General features: G+C 51.6%; 1 protein-coding gene across 4 annotated transcripts in view; it reads left to right on the forward strand.

Moving 5' to 3' along the window:
* The window catches only part of RHBDF1 (rhomboid 5 homolog 1), a 40829-nt gene that overhangs the window by 13975 nt on the left and 9971 nt on the right, over nt 1–16883 (forward strand). For all 4 annotated transcript variants that reach the window (XM_068909119.1, XM_009674647.2, XM_009674648.2 and 1 more), the window contains exons 2-7: nt 4298–4439; nt 6596–6726; nt 12592–12805; nt 14548–14754; nt 15533–15655; nt 15775–15935. In XM_068909119.1, coding sequence (XP_068765220.1) covers nt 4320–4439; nt 6596–6726; nt 12592–12805; nt 14548–14754; nt 15533–15655; nt 15775–15935 — 956 coding nt within the window. In that variant the 5' untranslated portion in view covers nt 4298–4319. The remainder of the gene's footprint in view (nt 1–4297; nt 4440–6595; nt 6727–12591; nt 12806–14547; nt 14755–15532; nt 15656–15774; nt 15936–16883) is intronic.

The raw sequence follows: 16883 nt of genomic DNA on the forward strand, positions 1-16883 counted from the left end.
TGTGAGCTGATTTGTTTGGAAAGCAACTGAAGTGTTCATTTCCCCAATACCGAGATCACTGCCTGGATTTGCAGCAGTTTTCTTAAGGAAATGCAGAGCCCTTGTGCAGGAGCTCTTAAATGCACCTTCAGCTAGTTATCAGCTTGTGCTAAGTTAGGCTATTTCCAGTCGGTTTAAGAGCATTAGAGAGGATTTGCGTGAACAGTGCAGCCAGGCAGGCTCAGCTGGTTGCGCAGTGGGTCCACGTGCAGGTCTCCTTGCTGCTTGGAGCTGCTGCCTCCTGCAGCTGGTCACGGCTGGCCTGGGGAACCCTTGCATACATGCGCTTTGAGTCCACATAGCTGTGTGCAGAGCATTTGCTTGGTTGCTCTTGGGACCACTTTGTCTCCTTGACTTTTCCTTTAGCTTTGAAGCTTCTTGTGTGTGTGAATATAAGCGGGCTCTGCTTCCTCCGGCTTTGCACAGGAGGAACTGCTATGGTCTTATGTAGACCCAGGTGTTCTCCTTGCTGGACCCCATGTGTGTGCATCTTCTGCCCTTTTCTCCACAGATGGTGTGGGTGTGCGTTGTGCTGTAGATCCTAATGCTCTGTGGGGTCACTATGCAGCTGGTGTGACGGGTACAGGGCACAGTTAACTTCGGTGTGCCAGCCCAGGCGCTTGCTGATATCCTTGTCTGTGGCGATTTGGGACAAATCCCAAATTTCCCCCCCAAATGGGAAGGGAAACTAAAACCAGATTTTTGTCAGAAAGTCACGGTGTGTGACTCAAACCAGTGTACCTGTTGTGTGGGAGTTGCTTGGCAGTGCCCTGTCTATGCCGTGTCCAGGATGGGGTGGACACCGTCTGAGCTGTGTCCCCATGCCGATACCCATGGTCAGCCTGTGAACTGCTGGGCATGCTCTGCAGAAATCCAGGTGGATATGACCTGTGACTCACTCCCCTGTTTCTCCATAGCATTTGCGTGGTAACCTTCCCAGAGCCTCAATCTGTCCATGTGTAACTGGAAGGTCACAGAGTGCAGGCATGTGTCTGAGAGCCCAGAAGGGTCCGGGAGCGTTGCACAGCCTCCATGCATGGGGGCTGGCCTGCGCCCAAGGGTCTCCATGGAGCTTGGCATCATTGTGGCAGCTCTTACACAACACGAGAGCGATTCTTGCGCTGCCTTTCCTGCTTGGCATCACAGGTCGATAAAGTTGCAGATGGCTTTTTATTAGATCTTAACATGTGTTTGTGCGCGCTGTGTCAAAAGCACCTGCTCTCAAAGGCAGCTCCACGGGTGGACAGGAGGAACGTTGCATGATGTCCATTCTTGAAAGACACTGGCGAATAAAGAGCTGCTAGTTTAGAGGCACTGAGTTTGTCCTTGAAGGTGCAGAAAGGCGGCTCTGGGTCCTGTGTGGTTTGTGAAATGGGTTGTGTTCGGGTCACCCCGGAGAGGCAGCTCTGTCCCTCTTGGCCGCTCTCTCCTTAGAGCACCCTGGGGGGCCCTGGTGTACCTGACTCTGGAGCTCTCAGAGATGCACTGTGGGAGTTTTTCAGGTGGGAGCAATCTGCTTTGTTCCCTGTTCTCCTGCTGAAGGTGAGTTTACCTGTTTTGGATGCAAGACTGAAAGCTGTCCTGTAGTGGATTTGCCCTTTAGACCATGCAGCGTCTTGCAGCAGAGGACTTTCAAGCATCTCTGGCTGACATTTCGGTCATGTGAAGGGTCAGCCCTCTCATGTGCCTTCCCTGCCCTCCCCGTTGCTGTGAATTTGTGCACGGTGTGGAGCACCTTTGGGGAACTGATGTGGCTGCAGGCAGTGTACAAACTGCTTGTGTGCAACCGTTCCTTCTCCTGGACTCCCGACCAAAGAGAAGCTGTTACTGTATCTCTCTGTACTAAGGCTTCTCCTTAAACTGTGACTGTTTTATATGATGCTTAGCGCTGAGATGAGTGATCCAGAGGGGGTTCAGCAGAGCTTCAAGTCTCATTTGTTGCCTGACGTTGAGGAATTTGCTTTCTTTGTCTCATGTGACAGGTTGCAATGTGCCTGGGCGAGAGGGCTGTGTGAGCACCCGGAAAAGCCCCTTTGCAAATAAAATAGAACGGTGGAGCCCACCTAATGCCCTCTCTACTCGCATCTTGTAGGAAGTCGGAACAGGTGCTTTTAGTCACCCTTGAAGGTACCGGCACACAGAAATAAGCAATCATGCCCCTTTTTATGCGCGGCAAGAGAGAGGCATCTGTGGACGCAAGAGCGCGGTGCATGTACAAAGGGCGTGCCTGTACAGGCTAGATTATGAATTCCCAGACTTTTGGGGGCCTGCGGTATTTGCTGAAACTCAACCTTCATCCACCTACAGCTGAGTCCTCCCTTTCTGTCATTCCAGCTCAGCTGAGCGCAATGCTTTTGGCAGCTGGCCCAGCATATCCGATTGAACTAGCAGCTGGTCTTCGCCTCCTCTTAGATGAGAGTCACTTCTCCTAACCCAATCCAGGTCACCCCCCCCACCCCCAATCCGTTTTGTTGACCTACTTCCCCCCCTGCATCTCTTCTGTAATGACACTCCTCGCTGTTTGTATGGCTCCCTTTCTAGGAACAGCTGCAGCAAGCCATGAGAATACAATAAAAATGCAGTGAAAGGCACTGTTTGTTTCAGAGAACTAGACACTTATGTAGGACCTTCACAGCACCTTCACAGGTTGTCTGGTCCAGCCCCTTGCTCAGAGCAGGGCTAATTCAGGCTAATTCATGCTGCTCAGGACCTTATTTCGTTGAATTCTGAATGTCTCCGAGGATGGAGGTCCCACCACCTCTCTGGTCCCATCCCAGGGCGTGACCACTCCCAAGGAAAAAATATTTCCTTGCATCTTAGCCTCCAACTCAAACCGTTGACTGTGTTGTGCTTTCAAAATAAATTGATCGTGTTAACATTGTGAGCACACTGAGTTTTTAAGAGTTTGAACGGAGAACTTTTCTTCTGCTCCCGTTCAAATCGTTTGGGCTTGCAACGTTAACCGGATGCTTGTTCCATCTGTCCACCATGAAGAGGGGAAGAGACTGGGGCTCTATGTTGGTTTTTTTTTTTTTTTTGTGTGTGTGTGTGTGTCTCCTATGGGATCTGAGGCCTAGGAGAACACAAGGAGGGTGCTGGAAAAGAATTGGATCTGTTGTCCCATGCAGCACACGTACTCTGCTGCTAGCTTGTGATTGCACGTGTGCTAAAAAAGGAGGAAATTTAGGTTTGTAGAACAGCTTAGGCTAGAAGGGACCACTGGAGATCTCTGATCTGATCCTTGTGCTCCGAGCAGTGCCAGCTTAAGTCAGGTTGCTCAAAGGTTTGACCTGTCAAGGTTTGACTGTCTCCAGGGAAAGAGATTCTGCAGCCTATCTAGGCCCTCGTTCCAGTTTGTAGAAGTAGTTTTTTCACTCTCTCTGGAAAATGCCTGTAGGAGAGCTCTGATTATTCCTGACTGTTTCTCTTGGCATGCACAAAAAATGAGGTGCTCTCCCAGCATGAGAGTCGCATAGTCCCTGTCGCAGTGCATGCAGCCTAAAGGGCAGGAGAAAGCTGCAAGGCAGTGGAGTGGGCAAGATGGCAATGAGTCACTGTGGTTACCTTGGTATTTCTGTAACACGGTGGTTTTTATTTAAATACCATATCATTACTATTACTGTACGAAAACCACTCTTAGTTCAGGATTGATGTAAGTTTTCTAATGTTCCTGCTGTGCTTATACTATTCTGTGTACTATGTCATGTCTCTGGAAAACGATTACATTTAAAGGAGATTAAAAACAGCGATGAGAAACGGCCACTTGCTAATTGCTAAATGGTAGTTGTTGAGTGGGAAAGTGGAGTGCTCGGCTTTGGGCAACGTAGCCCTGTGAATCACAGTCGGTTTCCAGAGGGAAGTCAGTGGCTTTTATTGCTGGGGTTGCTTAGCTGGTTGGACTGGATCCAGATCTAATTAAGAATTAAGCCGTGACTGCTTCTTATGGAATCTGGATTTTACAGTAGTCTCAGAAAATATTAACGGAAGTGACTCTAAAACCTGTGACTGCAGTCACTGGCTCAAGGTCCTCTGGACCTTAGAAACACGCTATGTGCTCGGTGTGGCCAGTCCCGGCTGACCAGCACCAACACAAACTGCGATTTCTGAATGCTTAGGAGGCTCTCGGCGAGTTGTCCAGCGTGGTAGTTGGGTCCCATGAATCACCGCCCGGAGAAGGACATACTGCCAGGCCCCCCATACGCCACGTGTCGGAGATGAGTCTGGCTCCCTTCCAACTGCGATTTCTCCCCTCTCCTAGGCCTGAGGACAGACGCGGGACGATGTCGGAGGTGCGGCACGACAGCACGAGCAGTTTACAGCGGAAGAAGCCGCCATGGTTAAAACTGGACATCCCGGTGCCAGCGCCTGTGTCGGCACCAGAAGAGCCCGCACCGGTGCAGGTACGGAGGCTGGGGGCAGGCAGGAAGGTCTGCCGGCTGCGGAGAGGATGCGCAGACCCCACTGTGCTGCGGTCACCTGTGGTCTCAGGCAGCCCTGGCCATGAGAAAGGCAGCATGTGATGGCAGATCACGAGGCCATGTGGCAGAAGCAGTGGCGATTTGGGAGAAGGGTCCGAATCAGAGGGTGAGGGTGGGTTGCTGACGTGTTCGGATCCCTGGGTGTGACTGCTGGGAACTCAGTGAGACCTGTGGGGATGGTGAAAAGAGCCCTAGCTAAGGGGATACGGGATTGAGGTATCCAAACAAACATTTCCCAAAGGGACTGGGGGAGTGAAGGGCTCCTAGAGAGATGCGCAAGTGCTGGGGAAATTGAGTCCTCTGCGAGCAGGAGGTGAATCTGACTTAAGAATAGCCAGGATAATTCTAGGCCTTCATCAGTAACAGTGGAGAAGGAGCAGTTACTGGTGACCCAAAGCTGTTACCAGCATGAGGAGCGTAAGAAAATCACACAGGAAGAGAAATAAATAACACTGAGAAGGAGTGATAGGTTGATAGGAACTGTACAAAGTATGAGAGCAAAACATCCATGTTTGTGCTGGGAATAGGGAGAATAACAGGAATTTCTGCTACAAGCTGGCAGAAACTCTTACATGGGGGTGAGAGCTGGGTAGGATGACTGTTGGCTGCTTGTGTGACCTTGCTGCAGGAATGATGACTACCTGCAACAAAGGCAGAGCCCAGATAAGTACATATTTGTTCACCTACGTAGGTAGAACAGTTTAGCCATCAGAGAAGTGGAGGGTTGTACAGCTTCCCTGGAAGGGAGTTGAGTGCAAGCTTCCCTTAACAGGGAGCTTGTGTGGGAGCTTTTTGTGAGGTGGCACTTGCAATAGCAAGGACTGGCCTCTTCATGGTACCTTGGTCCAAGCAGAAAAATGCACTTCAGTTATGTCACAGCTTCTGGCAGATGGATCTCTGCGCTGATTTTGCCTTGGAAGGAAAGAAATTGAGGTTTGACCTGCAGGAATTAGACGTGGAATGCAGGGTTTGAACAGTGCAGGTTGAAACTATCCAAATCATTTAGTTAAGGCCTTGAAGGAGATTCTCTTGAAATCTCTAAATCCAGCTGGGCATCTTTTGGAGAGATGCTCTCCATATACGACAGAAGCTGATGTAGGGACTTTTCTCTGGAAGTCTGATGTGCGTAGTAGGCTGTCAGGCTGAGAGTGCACAGTGGGCTCCTTTGGCTTATGGTGAGTGTCTATGCAATCTATGCATTGTTTTCACATAAAATAACAAAGAAAAGTTAAGATCAGAGTAAATTAGTAGTTCTCTGGCTAGATGGGGCTGGGGTGGCAAGCAGCCTCGAGGCACAGAGACTGTGTCTGACCAGAGAAACAGTTGCTCAGAGTTTCACTGGCAAGTGAAGTAGAGGGGTGGTCTGCTCTGCCTGTGTTTTACAGGTGGAAGATGGCATCTCTGCCAAACTGATGAAAAATTCATTCAGAGCAGCCTTGGAGGAGGCAGTTGTATGAGCTGAAAACTGCCTGGTGGTTGTGTCATATTTGGTAGATGATATTCAGCCAGGAGATGCTGGGACCTGACTGTATCCAGGGAGTTAGGTTGTGAACAAAGCTCGTGCGGCTTTACTAGCTTGCTTCGCTTGTGCTGGGCAGCAGCTGCTGTGAGCGTTGGGTGAATCTGTGCTGACCTGCTGCAGATCTGGAGTCGCTTAGGAAGCAAATCTCACTTGTCCCCACTCATTGCACTTAGCTTCACCTTGCGGAGCAGTCTTGGAGCATGTGAGCTGGATTGCTTCTAGCTGAGACAAACCAGGAGGATCCATTGCAGGAGCTCATGTAACGCACCCCTCTGCAACTGGACATCAGTCCGTGGGCCAGTCTGAACTGCGGTCCACTGCCACGTGCAAGTGTCGAGCCCTTGGCACTGGCTGCTCTGTTCTGCAGATCTCCTGTTGGTTCATGATAGGCTAATGTGGACGCAGTCCTTGTTAGCCTGACTTTGCTGCCCAGCTGCATGCACCCAGTGGGTGGTCAGGGGAGCCGTCAAACTGCTGACTTCACATTTCACATCCTGGCTGGTCCTGTAAAACATCGCTCTGAGAACACTAACTCCACTCCTGCTTTGCTTTGCAGCCCACGAGACGTCAGGCCTTTCTGCGAAGCGTGAGTATGCCTGCTGACAACACCCGCGTGCCCTCCCTGCCTAACGAAGTGAGGAGACCGGTGCTACAACGACAGACCTCAATCACCCAGACCATCAGGAGGTGAGATGCTGGGCACGTGGAGCCTGCTTTAGTGGATTCTGCCATCCATTGCCCTCCTTTATTCATGGTCTTCTGCTTGTCCCACTGTCTGTCACTTACGTGGCACTCTGTCACAGCAGGATTGAGGCCTTTCCCTCGTTATCTATAACGAGGTTGAGGCAGAGGGTGGGTGTGGGTTGATCCCCAATACATGTGCCCAGTGGTGCTCTAGACATCTCTTCAGTAAGCAAGGAGCCAAGTCCTGGGAGGAAAATTGTGGAGATCAGTTTGATGAATGATCCTTGCCCAGTCAGAGCCTGGGCCCCAGAGAGCTGATGTGTAGCTCGGACTGTACGGTGTGGTGTGCTGGGCTTGCTTTGGTGCAGTATCTGAGAGCACGTGATTGCTGGGGAAAGCAGAAGCCTGCCACGTGGTGCTGAGCAGTCCTGGGGCTCGCAGCAGCTCGAGTCCTTCTGCTGGCTCGTTTGGCAGGTCTTTGAGACGGCTAGGGGAGCAATGGAGAGTGGGGAGAGGCTGTTCCTGTCCTGTCCCCCGTGCCTGCGCAGAGGGTTATCGCTCCTCACCATGTCCCAGAGGTCTCTGAGATACAGCTATGTAGCTCGATGCTCCTTCTCTCCCTGTCGCTAAGGCTTATCCCAGTTTGTCCAAAGGGAGTGGCTCCCGCAGCTGCTCTCCTGCGATGCCTGGCTTGTATTCCTGGCAGTGCGCCAGGCCTGCCGGGATCCTGGGAGCGTCCCTGGGGCTTCACAGGTCTGGGGCACTTCCTTCCAGCCAGCCTTCACCCACTCACTCTGTGGAGCAGCTTTCCAGCTGAGAGAGGAGGATCTCTCTTCCAGGGAGAGACTGAAGTCTCATGCTCAACATGTTTTCCTTTGCCTCAGATGAACCCCAGCTGCCTTGGTGGTGAAGTCCTCCCACAACGTCTCTCTGTGGTCCTGCTCCTAATGGGGTTGGGAGCTGAACTGTGGGACGGTGGCCGCTCAGGCTGCTTCTGGGCCTGCCTGAGGCTGACCTTGCATGCCTGGATTGCTTGTTGCCTCACCACTGGGCTCTCATCCTGCTCCTTGCAGCAGGCCAAGCCTCTATGGGCATCCATGTCAGAATTAGGCAAGAGCATCTCAAGAATGAGGGGATAAGCTAGGAGGGTGTTGCCAAGGCCTTGGCCAGAGGCACTGTGTGGAAAGGCGAGGGCAGCCTTATCCTCAGAAATCCTCACAATGTGCAACTTGTGTGTAGGCTCCGGAGGTGGGGGAAGCACAAAGCACTGGCGCTGGGGGAGGACAAATCTCTGCAGGAGAGAGACAGAACAAAAGAAGCTACAATGAGCAAGGAAGGAGCCCTGGGTGGTGGTGGTGAAGCTCCTGCATGCTGAGGGAGGTTGCTAATGTCCTGCCTAGCATCAGGGCCGTGGGCATGTGGCTGTTGTACTGACAGACCCTGCGACGTGTCCTGCAGCTGCCTGCACGGGCTGTGATCTAGGATCTAGGTTGGCAGACATGTCCCCTCCTATGTTTAGAGACACATGTAGTAATTTTTGACCTTTGGAAGTTTATGCAGCCCTACAGGGAGCTGCTCAGAGGTGAACAGATGTTTTTGGAAGTGCTGGGAGTCTTCTGTTCCAGTGGTGTTTTGCAGTGTGGCAGGTTACACGCAGGCTGTGTGCAACACAGGGGTGGCCAAGGCGCTCTCCTCCTGGAGTTGCCGTCCTCATAGATGCTGAGGACTCACAGCTTGCTTTCCAGAGTCCTGCGGGATATGGGTGGGAGGGCGGGTGTGTGTGGCAGGCAGTGGTGGCAAGGGCTGTCCAAGGGGCTGAACTGCAGGAGATGCACATGAGACACTGAAACTAGCAATAAGAGCATGAAATAACTGGGTCAGAAACAGCAACAGGGAAGAGAGAAGTACGGAGGAATGGCCTAAAATCCTGTGTTCCGTGCAGCAGAGCTAGGGATGTGATGGAGAGTTGCAGACCATGCATCCATAATAGTGTCTTTAGGATTTGTTTTATGTGTCCAGGGAGGCTAACTTCCAGGTTTTCTGCTTAACGCAGCCCCTGGCCCCTGTGATGCCCAGAATGTGAAACTCTTCTGGCAGCAGGACTCCTCACCAGCCCTTTGCCTGGGGCTTGGAGGACACAGATCAGGTGTGAGCCCGAGGTCAAGCCTGCATGGTCCAGAACATGGCATTGGAGTGGTTCAGGCACCTGAGTGTAGGCATTAACACGATTTCCAGACTCCCAGGGTGTCTGAGATGTCCAGTACCCTGTTGGGGTAGCAGATGTGACACGGATAGATAAACTCATGCCCCAGGTGAGATCCTGCCAGAGAACATTTCCAGTGGCATCAGACACCTGTGTCTGAGCAGAACATGCCTCAGCCTGCAGCTACCTCTGTGGTTTCACACTTCAGCACCCAAAGTCAGCCAGTGGGATCTGTAGCTGCATTTCTGGGCAGAAATGGGCAGAACGGAAAGGCCTAGGCAGGGAGGGGGAATGCAGCATCCCTGGTGTCTTGAGAGTGGTGGGAGACATAAGTCAGGGATGCACTAAAGGCAATCAGCAGCCTACTGGGTTTGAAGACGGTGGTGCGTGTGGCTCGAATTTGGTTCTTTCCCTTAGGTCGTGCTGTTGGCCAGAGCCAGGAACAGTATGGCGCAGCTGCTGCAGATGGGACTAAATGAGGAGAGGGGGAGGTGTTGGATGCAGGTCACTGCCCCTCTCCCCAGCCCCGCGGGCTCCTTCCCTTCAGCTCTCTTTTCTTTGCAGCAGACGGGTACGCTTTCAAAGGAGTCAGACCATGCCCATTCATGGGCACCAGGTGGGCAGGAGGTCCCTGAGAAAGCGGCAGTCCTTGCCCCGATCGTTTTTCAGGTACTGGTAGCACTGAGTGTGAAACCCACCCCTGCATGCGTGTGCAAGGGCTGCTGTGAACTGCACAGATTGTGGCTGTTGCTGGGACCAGATTGCCTTCCCAGGGCTGGCCAGGAGGCCCACAAAGGGGCCGAGAGTGAGCAAGTTTGTGCGTGCATCTAACACAAAATGATGGTCACTCCTACTAAGTATGTAGGCAGCTGTCAATAATTAGCATGGAACTGACTAACAAGCTGTCCACCCGCCAGCCTCCCTCCCTCCCTCCTGCCTTTCCTAACGAGCTGTCCTCCTCCTGGTGTTTGCTGTAGCTGGAGCATCTCCCCAGGGCAGCTGTTGTGCAGCCTGCCTTTGCTAGCATCCACGCCGCACATAGCGTACACATATGTCAGCCCCCAAAGCCTCCTTGGGGCTGAAGGGGAGAGAGAGGAAGTTGCACTGAATGGATTCTAGTTATATTGGTCCAGACAGGGCTGAGAAGCTGAGGAATCTGACCCTTCCCTCTTGACATCATAGGATCATAGCATATGCTAATCCAATTGACTGTCTTCTTTTTGAGGTGGAGGTGGTCTTAGCATCAAGGAGATCAACCATTCCTGGAGTCCGGGGCACACCCAGCACGACGGGCCATCCACGACCCCCTTCCCCTCCCCAACTGAAGCGCAGTGAACTTATGAAATGGACAATGTGACTGCGTGTCTGGCAGGAACTGGACCCGACGCCCAGGAGTCCCTTTCCATCCTGGCCTTCCTCACTGCTACCCCTGGCCAAATCCCACACTGGCACCACATCTGCCTCTGGCAACTGCTTGGGCTCAGGCTCTCAAGGCTGGTTGACTCAAGCCAATAGAAGAGCCTGAGTGAGAGCCAGCCCCTGATGTTGGTTCATTGCTGGTTGCAGTGCTTCAGGGAGTCTCAGTAGGAGGTGATGGGGTTTCCCAGCTGGAGGGGGTGTTCAATACCTTCCTGAGGCACTCTGGATACTCTGAACACCATAGGTAGCTCTCCTGGACCATCTCAGCTATGGTCAGGGAGTAGAACAGATCTTTACCCTGGGCCTGGACCAGCGGTGATCTTTGGCAGTTTAGGATTTACACTCACTGTGCAAAGCACCTGCGGTAGTGCTTGTGCTTCCAGATAGTGGGGATACAGTTTTAGAGACCTCTGGGATGCTGCTGTTTGCACAGTGGCCATTCATCAGCAGGCTCATATGGACACAAACAACTCTGTCCTCTCCCTTTCAGGAGTGACCCCACATACTGGCTTGTTGTCCAGAGTTGCCTTGGTGTTGAAATACTGGCTACAGAAGTCTATGACAAGCCTTCTGGGTTCTGTTGTGAGGGTTATTTGTGTTTGTCTTATGCCTGCATAGGGAGGGACAGCGTCCTTGTTTCTGTCCTGAAGTTCACATGGACAGAGCGTTTCCTCTGTGCTATGGACTTGGTTTGGGAGTGTTAGGCTGGATGCTGGCCCTAGCCTTTCCAGGTCAGAGATGAACATTGCTCTGACAAGGTGTCGGTCTGTGGGAGCAGAGCAGTGCTCTGAGATGTGTAGCCCCTTCTCTGGAGCTCTGGCCCGTATTTGACATGCTGGAGGCATTAGGAAAAATTTGGGTCAGCGAGAACAGGTAAGATTTAGCAACAGCCCGCTTGACCTTAGTGCCTGTTGAAAGCATTTATTGTGGGTTGCTGGGAGAATGGGGACAGGCTGAGGGCAGTGTGTGGTGATTTGCAGCTGGAGGTGGAGGTGCTGGAGGGAAAGGCTGTGGGTTTTGAATGTACATGTTTTTACATAATGGCGGGACATCCTGACCTTTTCGTTGGTGCCATTTTTGTTCTTCTATAGAGCAAAATAAGCTTGACCCAGGGCTAGTTCTCCATCTCAAATGGATGGCAGGATCCACGTGCACCGGCTTGGTTCACTTGTGTGACCTAACTCTAGGTTTAACCAACCACCTACTCCAACGTATGTTTTAATGCTCCCTTTATGATCTGTGAGATTTTGCTGCCTCCTCAGCAGCTGTAAATCCTACTCAGAGCAGGGAGCTTGAGGCCAGGATTTTGGGTTTGGCTTGGAAGGACTTTCAGGTTTTGGCACTTGCGCCAGACAACTGTGGGCTGATACAGCTTGTCATCTTCTAAAGCAGGATTAACCACAGTGGGGAAGGCTTGGCAGGCCTGAGATGGTCTTTGTAGGTTTACAGTACCAGCTGTCCTTCAGTATTTGATGTTAGTGTGATTTACACCCTGCTTTCCTAGGGGTTTTGCTTCTGATCCAGCACTCTTCTGTGACAGCAGCCACTTGGCCATGCAGGCTGGTGTGTTCCCAACACACCTTCCCCATGGCTGAAGCCTTGGGCTCCTACTTCTGCCACCAGCAGCTCAGAGTGGTGTGTGCCCATCATAGCAGAGCTCAGGACCAAGCAAATCTCTGCCATTATAGCTACCTTTGAGCGGGATGGAAATCTTGCAGCAATGCATGGAGAAGTTAGGGATATCTTGGTAGTGTGGGGGAGGGCTGGGAAACAACAGTGAATTCTGATGGCTCTTGGAAGAAGCTACAGAGCCATGAAACAGCACAGTCCCACCATGGTGGGCCTGAACCTGGGTGGGCCAGAAGATGGTAAGTATTTTCCATGGATGGTTTTTAAAGAAAAAGCCCTTTCACCTTTTTTTTTTTTTTAATTTCTATTCCATCTCTTTTTCTTTCCTTCTAGAAAGCCTCAGAACTAACTGTCCTTTACACACAGTGAATTTTTCTGTCTTTTGTTTGTTTGTGCGTGTGTTAAATGAGAGAATGTCATTGGTGGGTGAAAGTTTCTGGCCAACATCTGTCAAAATATAAAAAATAGGCTGAGAACAGGCTGTGAGATGCTCATGGGGAAGAATTCTGCCTGTCTTTGGACTGAGTGGACTGGAAACGACCACCAGGGCTTTTATCAACTTGCCTAGTCCAAGCAAACATAAAGCTCCTGTGCACTTGTGTGTTGCAATCTTTCAGAGGTACAGCAGACTGGTTTGGGGTGAGCAAAGACAGTGACGCTACTCAGAAATGGCAGAGAAAGAGCCTCCGCCACTGCAGCCTGCGGTATGGGAAGCTGAAACCTCAGGTCATCCGGGAAATGGACTTGCCCAGCCAGGACAATATTTCTCTAACGAGCACAGAGACCCCCCCTCCACTCTATGTTGGGCCTTGCCAGCTGGGCATGCAAAAGGTGAGTGACACCTAGGACAGAGTCAAGGCCGCGAGCTTTCTACTTCCCTGGAAGCTCTGTCCCACCTGGATACTTAATTCTGCCTGGATACTTCTGGTCTGCATGCTCAGACACTTACGAAACCTCCGATACATTTTGGCATACTTCCTTCTTCAGCATCCTCTCTGCAGTCTAGTTGGCTGAGATCCTAAGGCTCTTTTGGTGATAGGCTCAGAGCTGTGTCTGTCACATCATGACACTGGTGCCATGGAAGGTGATTAGACATATGGGCAGCATGGCCAGAGGGCTCTCAACTCAGGCTTTTTGCTGCCATTTTGCAAGGATAAAAAGCAGTCCTTCACAGAATGGACTGTATCCTGGACCCCAGTGTACAGTTGGGAGCCTGTTGTCAGTCAAGACACTTGCCTGTTGAATCCTTGCCCTGAGCTGAACGCGGGCAGTGGCACAACTATTGACCTCCTAGAAATCGGGTTATGTTGTAGAACTTCACAAAGTGTCTCTGGCATCAGCTGCGTTACGGCTCTGCTCACGGGTCCTTAGAAATGCTTTTGGGTGCCTGCAAAGCATATCCAGCACCCCCCTTCTCCCTGCCTTCAACGCTGACCCCAGGGGACAGGACCCCATCGGGACCCCCACATTCAGTTACCAGCACTTAAGAGCTAATCTACAATATACTAGCTCTTTCCTTTGCTCTGTTCAGTGGTCTTAATGGATGTGGTATTAGGACATCAGCGAGAATCACTGCAAGCTGGGCAAATGGAAAATGAATTCCCACCAAAGCAAGTTAGACTGTGACTTGAAACCTGGCTGCATCATTGAAACAGAGGAGAATATTATGCATCTTTTGATGTGGGTGTCACCTTGTTGTGCTCTTTCCTATTTTCTCACCAGCTGAAGTGTCTTGCACTTAGTCTTTGGTCACAGAAGACTCAGGTGTACTGTAGGGCTCTACATGAACAGCGTTAAATCAGGACATGGTGTCAGTAGGTGTAACCCCATAAAGCTTCCTGGTGAATGTGCAACTATGGGTAAAAAAAATCATAACACATTAAGATAAAGTATAGAAGTCATATGGAAACCACAGCTATGATGATGTGAGGACAGAGGCAAGGTTTGAAGCTGAAGGCAATATTTTCAATAGATTGGTTAGTATATTTGGAAAAAGCGGAAGCTTCCGTGGGTAGCGCCCCAAAGAGAGGCTTGCAGCTCCTGGGAACTTGTCTACTTTTTCCAGCTGTTACAATGAAATTAATAGAAACAGATAAAAATCTAGAGTTGACCTTCACTTGGCTACTGTTTAAGTCCTGGGCTGTTCAGACTCAGATAGGAAACTAGCCAGAGAAAGAGCATGGAGATGCTCCGGATTTGTCGAACTCCTGTTCGTGCAGCACATCCTGGCTCACTGGCACAGAAGGTGAATGAAAGCAAGAGCGTAAGAAGGACTGAAGAAGGCTTGGAGTCTTTTGTGAACATAAGGAACATTCTGGGTTAAAATAGTCAATGCTAACCAAAAAAAAGGGGGAGAGATTTGAGGACTTGCGTTTGTGACTTGGAGCCAAGGTTGAGCTTCGGACATGTTATCTGTCATCTCCCTACTGCAGAATTTCAGTCCCTTCAAGCCTGGTTCCTGGTCCATCTCAGGAGCCCAGCCACTGTTGTGGTCTCGAGATGTTTGCTTGGAGGGAGGAGGGCTTGGGCAAGGGTTGAGGGTGCACGGACTGATGGGATTCCTCTCTGGGCAGATCATAGACCCATTGGCCCGTGGCCGAGCTTTCCGCATGGCTGATGACAACGATGGCTGCAGCATCCCGCACACACCGATCACGCCAGGTGCCACATCGCTCTGCTCCTTCACCAGTTCGCGCTCGGGGTTCAATCGCCTCCCAAGACGGCGGAAACGGGAGTCTGTTGCCAAAATGAGTTTCCGAGCAGCTGCAGCTTTGGTGAAGGTACCGTCTGTGGGAGGGCAGGGACCAGTCTGGCAGCAGGACATAGCTCTGCTCTGGGAGAGGGGTGAGAGGGAAGGAGCTACCTATGTGTGTGTGGGTGGTGGTGGTGGTGGTGGTGGTGGGGGGTTGATCATGGGAAGAGCAGTGGTGGAGGGCAAGAAACCAGGTCATCCTGCTGTCCTGTCTCTGCCACTTGTCTAGGAGGGAGGATTTATGAGAAGGGGAGCTGGCTGGGCTTCAGTGTATGCCTTGCTTGCTCTTTATCAGCCTGGGGGCCTTGTTTCCCGTAGCCAGCAGCCTCAGAGGGTCCTAGCAGATCCAGTTCACCCAGCCTGGACTTCTGAGTAGTCTTTCTGCACCTGGTCAACCGTTATGGCAGAGCAGAAGTACCTGAGCCTCTTGCTGTGCTGGGTTCAGTTCTCTTTTCTTGCGTAGCTCCTGGAGCACGGGGCTGTGCCACAGCCCTGAGGGGGCCCAGTGCCCCTTTTGCTGTGTCTGATGCCAGATATCACTGCTGTTTGGTCAGAGACGTGATTGTACAACATGCGATAGAGGAGCATGTTGCAGGCCTTACCTGTCAGCCCCTATGGCAGATGGGTGCTGCAGATCAAGAAGTGGGATAGGATTTGAGAGTCTCGCAAGGAAGGTGTCGCATACCAGCAGGACTGCTGTGCTCCACAGGCAAACGTGAGCTGGTTCAGCACGGGCAGGGTGCCGTGGCCTGTGCCTGGGGGTCAGGTTTCTCGCAGTGACTTGATGGCGCTCTCTCCTGCTGCAGGGTCGCTCCGTGAAGGACAGCACCCTAAGGAGGGCTCAGCGACGCAGCTTTACCCCGGCAAGTTTCCTGGAGGAGGACACGGTGGATTTTCCAGATGAGCTTGACACTTCTTTCTTTGCTCGGGTGAGGGGCAGGGCGCTGGCATGGTACTGGGTGCCAGAGGCAGCGCAGGGCTCTCCCATTGCTCATGTCTCAAATGTGATTATAGCTCCTTCTGATGGAACTTCTGTTTCTTTGCCCAGGAAGGAGTCCTCCATGAGGAGCTCTCTACTTACCCTGATGAAGTGTTTGAGTCACCATCGGAAGCTGCAATCAAAGACGCTGAGGTGAAACCTCTGGATCAGACGGATCTCACAGGAGGTGCCTTGGACAAAAATGAGCTTGAGAGAAGCCACTTGCTGCTGTGAGTATCTTCCTCAGAGCTGCCTATGCCTATTGTGGGGTCCCCAACCTGGTGAGAGTAGGACCTCCTGTGCTATGCAGCTGGTGGAGTGAGACCATCGCTCCTGCATGGGGTATGGCAGGGTTCAAGCGCCGTGGGCACTCAGAGTGGATCTGGTGTGTGACCAGGGCAGCGACTGGTTCTCTGAATTTCAGCTTTGCTTCTCTTGATGCTTTGGGAGAGAGACCTCCTGCTCCAGCTACCTATGCGTGTGGAAGGTGACTCTGAGGGCACCTCTGCAGTCTCTGCAGCAACTTTCACCTTCACATGATGTGTTTCAGAGGCTGTATCATGCCTTGAGGAAACAACAGTCACTTTAAATCAGCTGTAGGGACGCTTGGGGCCCAGCTTTCAGCTATAAGAATACAGCAGAGGTGAGAAGGCTGTTTCCGTTGCCACAGTCACCAGGAACTGTTGTCTTGCTCCAAGGAGCATTGCTGAGTGTCAAGCCAAGCTGCATTCCTCACTTGAAACCAGAGAAAGGTGTGGCGCTGATGCTGAGAGCCCTACAAATATGTGGGTGGTACTGTGCTGTGTGCCTAGATTTTTTCCACCTGAGTAACTGATACTGAGTAACTGCTCTGTGTCATTCCTGAGTTGGCTCTGGCTGGCTGGCAGCTCGCCCCAGCAGAGAGCTTTGCTAGGTGTGAACATGGAGCAGACAGGGAGAATGTCCTTGTTGTGGTTCTGCCACTCATAGCCCATCTTGCTGGTGCTTTCTCCTCAGGTGTTTCCAAGATGTTGACTCAGTCTTAACGTAGGTGGAAGTAGCACTTGGTGGGAGTTTGGTATCTCTCCTCTCAGACAGTCTCAGTCTTCTTGCGTCTATGTGCATCTCCTTGAATGGTTTTTATTTATTGAGCAAAATACACTTCTTTCTCGCTTGAGAGAAATACTGTGCCAGTCAGG

The sequence above is a fragment of the Struthio camelus genome, chromosome 15 (genome assembly GCF_040807025.1).
Source record: "Struthio camelus isolate bStrCam1 chromosome 15, bStrCam1.hap1, whole genome shotgun sequence".
Classification (NCBI taxonomy): domain Eukaryota; kingdom Metazoa; phylum Chordata; class Aves; order Struthioniformes; family Struthionidae; genus Struthio; species Struthio camelus.